Here is a 7577-nt window from a genome sequence, read left to right as displayed (position 1 = left end):
GATGTGTGTTTTAAAGAAGGACGTGTGCCAACAGGGGTCATCAAGCACGTCCTGAATACCTTATAGACTTTAAAAAAAAAAAAAAGTAACAAAGAACAGATAAGACATCACGTGGTCATATTACAGTTTTATTGGTTACAAAAACAAAGTAAAAATAAGTTACTTTTCCGCTTCAAAAGTTTGGTAGTGAGCCATTCCTCCGGCACCTGTTCAGCGCACACAGTTTGTTTCATTCTGAGAGGACAGTAGACCACAGGCCTAACTATTCAACACTCTTCCACAGTGAATAGGCCCATAGGACAAGCACATACGTACACAGAGAAAGACAGAAAAGGATTTCCAGTCTGAGCTCTTGTATTAAAACAAAACAAAAACAAATGAATCCCCACATACTGTATAACGTTTATCCTTTAACGGTCAAATCCACAGGAAATTCACATTGACATGTGATTGTACAATCACTTTCTAGACATTATGTATAGCGTTTATCAAGTGTCATTAAGTGTCAGTGCCAGCGTGGTTCAATATTGTTTTTATATTGTCCGGTACTGCCAAGGATTCAACTTTCCATAAATAAATGACTATAACATGACAGGAACATTAAAATCGTGGACAAGCAAACGTGGAAGTTTTGATTCAATCTCCATTTTTATTATAAAAACAATTACACAAACTGTACAAATCCAATGTTTTTTCCCCAAAAGGACAACTAATACAAATCCACTGCATTATTTGACCTTTGTTGTGTTTTTGTTTGACTGCATGCACTTTTACAAAGAAAAAAGTCAGTGAAGGTCTGTGGGCACAGTATGGGTTTACTGCACTCCCTCCATACTACCCACCCTCATCAGGCACTTTCCAATTACCATTCACTTAATGCTATCCTACTGGACACTTGCGTAATATTAAGTGTGTATTTGTGGATTGGGCTGTCAGTGTGCAGATTTATCCTCTTCCTGTGTTGTGGACTGAGCTCCACTCTTCTCATTCAGGCTACGGGAGAAGCGGTGTGTGCCTCGCTCCCTCATCATGGCACCGGAAGAAGCAGTGCCAGGTTGGGCAACACGAGGGTTGGGATAGTTGGGCTGGTAGTACTGGGGTGGGTAGCGGCGGTATCCACCGTACGGGTCCTCTTCCTCCTCCTCCTGCTCTTCGTCATTTGTGTCGGTGGGCCCGTAGTTTTGGTAGGAACTGGGAGGTAACTGTTGTACTATGGGAAGATTGGGGAATTGTGTTGGTCATCCATTTTTCCTCTGTCTATGTCATTCACCACCACCAAGAAAGTAGCCATTGGGTTAGCGTCAGAGGAAAGCAGCAGAGAGATAAAGTCACAGTGTTAGAGAAAACTGGAAGCAGAAGACGAGCATGAGAAATTATGGCTTTCTGGTGAAGGGCCATCAGATATGACTGTCAAAAACTTTCCAGTCCAGAGACAGAGAGAGAGTGAGAGAAAGAGGGGGAGAAAGAGGAAGAGAAGGGACAACAAAGAAAGCTGGATGGATTTGTGTGAATAGGCATGCATGACCTTTGCTGTGTAGTGGTGGTGATCTTCAGAAGTGGGGGAATATGGGATTATATAATATGGAAGCTTGGGGGTTGTAGACAAGTCTTTCCCTAGGCACAGTCTTTTTTTGCCAAAGTTAGAGAATGGAGGGATGGAGGGATAAAGGGAAAAGAGAAATGGCAGCAGAGTTTCAGAGAATGCCTCTCAGTAGTCATTCTCATACTGCACTTCGCCTTGCCCTAAAGTCAGGAGACAGATGAGAAGGTCCCGGAAAGGAGAGAGAAACACACTGTGTAAGTACGACACCCACATGATCGTTAAAATGACCAACTCGGCTCAGGCTTTCCCTTTCTGCTGCAGTCTGACTCCTGACACAGTTCATAACTTTCTGAGGTTTAGTGTAGGTTTACTGTACACTTTGTCAGAAAATCAGATATTTATTCTTTACATGAGCATGAAAACTTAGAGCATTGCAGTTACTTCACTGATAATTAATACCAAGCTCCTTAAGTGTTTCACTGCAGAATTAAAAATATAATCCATTAGCAAGGTGATTCCACAACTGGGGTGACATCACTTTTAAACTTATTTTCAACACTGAATAACAGAAAACATGGATTTTACCATTTAAACTGCAATCCTGTAAACTGTTAATCCATCTCCAGCATCTTATTTCTACTGGCTCCATTTTGCTCTTAACTGAATGATATATCTGAGGTTTATAGCTTAGAAAATGCTAATTAGCATGCATATTAAATTGGATGCTAGCATAAGAATATTAAATTAATATTATTATTACTGTTATTACTGTTATTATACCGCTACTCTTATTATTCTAAGAGTCTTCAAGAAATTTAGTTGACCAGCTTTACAGGTGGCTTGTGGAATATAAGAAATAATTTATTTTATGGATGAACATGTTAAGTGAGTCAATAATATGCAACTTTCATTACCTAGAATGGATGACTCGTGGAAAGGGATGTTTCATCTGTGAGATGAAACTCATTCACACAATAATGCAAATTGTTTTTCCCCTATTCGATTTAATTTTATTAGTTTTTTAGTTGTTATGAAGGACACTTTCCCTATGTTTAAAGACTTTACCCTTAAAAAGTTTTGCAAATGTAATATCAGTGGGAAATAAATGTCACCCCAATCGTAGCATAAAGCACCAAGCTACTATTACCACATTTTCCAAAATCAGTGATATAATATAAAGTCCTCCTCCTTGCTGCAGGATATTTCACATCCCAGAACACACTCTGCCTCATAAAAATCACCCACATCAGGATAGGCATGTTTCACTGTAAAGTTTGATAGCATATACACTCTGTTAAATTTACAAGGAGAATTACTGTAATGACTATGCTTTGTCTCTGCTAGTAAAAGACTACTTTATTGGACGGTAATCCTGCATAGTGGCAAAAATGATGGCTTTTATATGTGAACAAAAAGATTGAAAAAAGGGTATGGCCAAGTATCTGAAATTTATCACACAAAGGCTGCTATTTTGCAAGTGTTGAGAAAAATTCTGTATAATCAGGCAGTAGAATTCACCCTGTCCTAAGGTTTTCTTATGTCCTCAGGAATATCTGCAATACTTAGAGATTCTTAAATATATTTTTTGAATATTGGATTAATAGGAGACAAAGAACAAACAGAGAAAACAGAAAATTCCGTTACCTCCTATGTTGTACCCTAAGCAGGCGTTCTGGTCGCAGTAACCTGGTGGTCCAGCAGGGCCAGAGTTTCCAGGACTTCCAGGGCGACCTGGAGTGCCCTGAGATCCAGGCCTGCCTGGAGGACCCTGGCTTCCTGTGCGACCCTCACCGGAAGGGCCTGCAGCATGGCGGTAAAACATATCAACACAGTGCCATAACAGAAGGTCTTGCAATATAAAAGTTATGTTCTGTTAATAGTTTGTATTTTCAGCACAAGCCAAGACTTCCCCAAATGTCCTGGTTTTACCATGTAGACTCTTTCTAAAAATCTCTCAAATATACAAAATATCCATTTAATATTTAAGACCAGCTACAGTGGGCATTAAGTTACAGCAGAGATTGCTAAATGTTTGAAGCCTTTTAAAAAACATTTATCAATATAAATTTATATAGGGTCCATATCATTTAAACCTGTAGCTTTCTATCTATATAGCTAGCAGAATATTGGCCTTTTATGGAGATCTAAAGTTTAATGTGACATTAATTAGCAAAACAGTACATTCATTTTGTAGTTGCAAAATTTAAAATGTAGTACTGGTCCACTGATCTCAATAGCCCCTTACACTGCTACCTTGAGCCTGATACACTTTTGTGATAGAATTTTTTTTCATTTGATTATACCTTGTAAAAGGAAATATAACACACATCATCTTAAAAACCTCTCTCTATACATATGCTTCTTTATTAGGATCACTATACTAATATGACATGCTTTGTTCTCTGAGCTGACACAATTCTGGTCCATAGTGCTTTGAATGCTTTATTAGGATCACTATACTATGAATGCTGGAGGTTTTTACTGTTCTAACACATCCCACTACACTACACTGAGGTTAACTGTATGGCGCATTGTCATGCTGGAAGTAGCCATAGCTTATAGAACTAAACATAATCTATATCTACTGTAAATACAAGCTCTAACTATGCCTTCAGGAACCAGAGATAAACAAAGCAGAATCTCTGGTGAATAAAAGTGTTTATTTGATTACCTGGAGGTCCTGGGAGGCCACGAGGTCCCTGTGTCCCCACACCTGGACTGCCTTTCTCTCCTTTCTCTCCTGGGAGCCCTGAACAGACGATATAACAGACACTTAAGTGAGACCAAGTGAACCCATCTGCCTCTGTCAGTACTGGGTAGGCAGAAGGATTGAGATTGCATACCTAGTGTAGTGTGCATACACACACACACACACACACACACACACACACACACACACACACACACACACACACACACACACACACACACACACACACACACACACACACAAACATAGGCACAAGTCTGCATGGTCCAGTTCTTCTGTTTATCTTTATGTTATTCTGTTTATGACCACTTGAGATTGAGGGAGTGTGAGAGGCACAAACTTTTCATGGGTTGCTAATCAAAAAAAGCTAAAGGTTCCACAAAGATTTCTGGTTCAGCATATTCTGCTGCATGGAAAACATCAAAAGACTGACTGCATACAAAAATAGTCTTGAGCAGTTATTATTAGCTCTTTGTTACTCCGAAACCAAAGGAACACTGTGACATGCCAGACTTCTGAGCCTTTATGGACAGACACTCTCCATTTTTTCCCAGGCTTCTTCACAGCAATCTGGTCTTCATCACCTCTGACCAGGGCTGACAATTCCTCCAACCCCGAGCACATAATTACCACTCTTGTAATGATAGGCTACACCACTAATTCCCTCAAACCATCCCTCATTAGCAAATGTTGTTAGTCTTGGGTGGCCAGTCAGAACTAATTATATTAAGGTCGTGCATTGTGTCATTATGAAATGCTGTCTGCTTATGTTATACTGTATGTGTGAAGTGATGCTGGTCTTGTGATTCCCTTGCTCATTATCTCTCTGTAACATTCTAGTGGTTGTTAGTTATTATTATGTTATTATAACAGTCAATGAAATTAACACCAAAACATATTCTCAGGTGAAGTGTGATACTGTAATACAGGTGTACAAACTCACCTCTCTCTCCTGGCTGGCCACTTAGTCCATTACCTCCGGGGAAGCCTGGTCTGCCTGGAGGCCCCTGTTCTCCCTGTGGCCCCGGAGAGCCCTGACGACCTGGTTCCCCTGGAGGGCCCGGCACTGTCCGGACTACAGACTGACTAGGGATCTGATTCAGGATTGAGTTGTAGCGAGACAAGTGGCCTGATGGAGAGAGTGGCAAAACAAGTAAGTGAAGAGAGATACATTAATAGAACCGAAAGTGTTGCATAAATGTATCCTGAGTAAATTCTAAATAAGGAAAAGAAAAATGTGGATTCCAGAGTGGAACAAAAATATATTCACTCTGGAGATGTCTGGAGATCACAAGTTCAAATGCCAACAATACCACAACCCACCATTGACATGAGCCCAAGAGAGCATAATTGGCTTTGCTATGAATGTATGTGAGGGCAGATTAGCTCCAGCAGTTACCTCCAACTGTAATGTGCTGTAACATAAACAGCAGTTTATTAAATACAGTAACATGCTAGCCCTCATTCTCCCCCAGTTTCTAGCTGTCAGGTGATAGGTAGCTAGTGCGTAGAAACTGCCAAATGTCCAAATTTGGAAATAAAAATATGTTAAATATACATGTATAATGAGCCACTTATCATTCATAAGTTGCCTATTCAGTTATTACTGACAAATTCAGAAACACAATATGAAGACCCAAGTGCTTGACATATTGTGTGTTATTGTGTTAATGTGGTATTATGGATGCTTTGTATACTTGCTGTGTTAAAACATACTCACTCTGAATTAATTGCTCACACACTTGCCGTGCTATAGAGCGGACAACTGCCTGAGACTGCATGTCGCCCTTTGAAGATAAAAAAACAGACGGTTAATAGTCCATTTGTTTGGTGCTCCAACCAACACACATTACAGGGTGTTTAATGAAGCAGACAACAGCCCATAAAGTGTAAATGTTTAATAAGTTTAATTTAATATACACCATAGTCTTATTTTTTGATGCCTATCCCTATGGTATTTCACAAAGAGACAATAACAGTCCGTGACTGAGCATAGACAGTTTTACAGTCAGACATGGGTTAGGAGAGCAAAGGTGTGTGAGGGAGGTGAAACCAAAGGAAGAAAATCTGAGAGCGCTTGTTATTTGTGTCAGAACTGTTGCCTGCTAATACTGCACCATTATGTATGTGATATGTCACCCATGCCAATCTTATATAAACTCTACAAAACTTTACACATTAGTTTTACCCTTTCTCCTCGCTCGCCTTTGGAACCAGGAATACCCTGCCAAAAAGAACAGAAAAAAAGGTAAGTAAATAGTTGTCTTGCAAAAATAATGGAGGATTTCAAAGCTTTGTGAACACTGTTTGTGTGAGTCCCAGGTTTGATTGGGGCTGATCGAAAATGAAAGAGATAAAAGTTGTGGTTTGGAGAGCATATATGTCTGCTTTGCTGTAACACAGGTCATTGTGAAGGGATTATGACTGAATCATCATGAATGCAGCACACGGTCCAAGAACATAAAGGAGACACGTTCAGCTAATGCAGAGACAGAGGACGGTCCAGAATACTAAGGCTACTAAATATAATTCTGATATCATAAAATGGTAATTTAGAGGTCTGGAAAACACGGCTCACACATATGAAGGACTAATGAAGTTGACAAAATGTATGTATCATTTGCAATATTACATGTGAGAGCATGTGTAGCAGGAAATATTGAGGCATTGCCTGAAATATCACAGAGCCAGAATATATTATTTTCCAAGTGTCATAGCAAAGGGTCTCAGTGTTCATGCACAAACCCCACAATGATGCTAAACCTGTCATCTCCTTGACAGCCTGTCTACCAGGTTCACTCGAGAGAAATCAATACAGAGAAGTTCAGATCACTACACTCAAGCATATGGTTCTTTTTACCACCATCTCTGAACAAGCACTCAATTACAAAGCTCTTGCTTCCTGCCTGAATGCAGTAATTTGAACAGGTGTCACTCCACAGGAATATAATGGAGATTGACATTGCTTCACATCATTCGATCCCTAGCTTGCCCCCACCGTCAAAATAAGAAACAAACATTCCACCCTGAGGGTCCACACAGCAACAGCTGAGGTTTCTTCAATGGTTGTGTTCTTCTTGATCAGCATGGTGGGTGTTTTGACTTTTGTGTGATGCTGGCAGTCCTGGATGTAAAACAACACCTGTCTATATTGTGTATTAATATAGCTAGGTTCAACAAGAACAAAATATCATGTTAAAATGCTAGTTTGTATCACGATTGGTGTCTAGGCAACAATGCACACAGTTGTGAAGAACTGTAACTCATGGAAATTCAGATCATATGGAGAAATCTATGTGACACTGGGTTAACATGCTTTACAGC

The 7577-nt window shown here is 39.8% G+C and overlaps 1 protein-coding gene across 6 annotated transcripts in view; it reads right to left on the bottom strand.

Moving 5' to 3' along the window:
• Window positions 1–75: 75 nt before the first annotated feature.
• Window positions 76–7577, bottom strand: part of col14a1a (collagen, type XIV, alpha 1a) — an 82625-nt gene continuing 75123 nt past the window's right edge. For 4 of the 6 annotated variants that reach the window (XM_047811354.1, XM_047811358.1, XM_047811356.1 and 1 more), the window contains 6 exons: window positions 6442–6477; window positions 5974–6040; window positions 5197–5382; window positions 4215–4292; window positions 3188–3343; window positions 76–1210 (listed from right to left, as the gene is read on the bottom strand). In XM_047811354.1, coding sequence (XP_047667310.1) covers window positions 933–1210; window positions 3188–3343; window positions 4215–4292; window positions 5197–5382; window positions 5974–6040; window positions 6442–6477 — 801 coding nt within the window. In that variant the 3' untranslated portion in view covers window positions 76–932. Of the gene's footprint in view, window positions 1744–3187; window positions 3344–4214; window positions 4293–5196; window positions 5383–5973; window positions 6041–6441; window positions 6478–7577 lie in introns of all 6 variants that reach the window. The other 2 variants (XM_027149565.2, XM_047811357.1) reach the window with 2 other exon arrangements.

This window comes from Tachysurus fulvidraco, chromosome 3 (assembly GCF_022655615.1).
Source record: "Tachysurus fulvidraco isolate hzauxx_2018 chromosome 3, HZAU_PFXX_2.0, whole genome shotgun sequence".
NCBI classification, from domain to species: domain Eukaryota; kingdom Metazoa; phylum Chordata; class Actinopteri; order Siluriformes; family Bagridae; genus Tachysurus; species Tachysurus fulvidraco.
The sequence above is the reverse complement of the archived record's forward strand: the minus strand, read 5'-3'. Positions and strand labels throughout refer to the sequence as shown.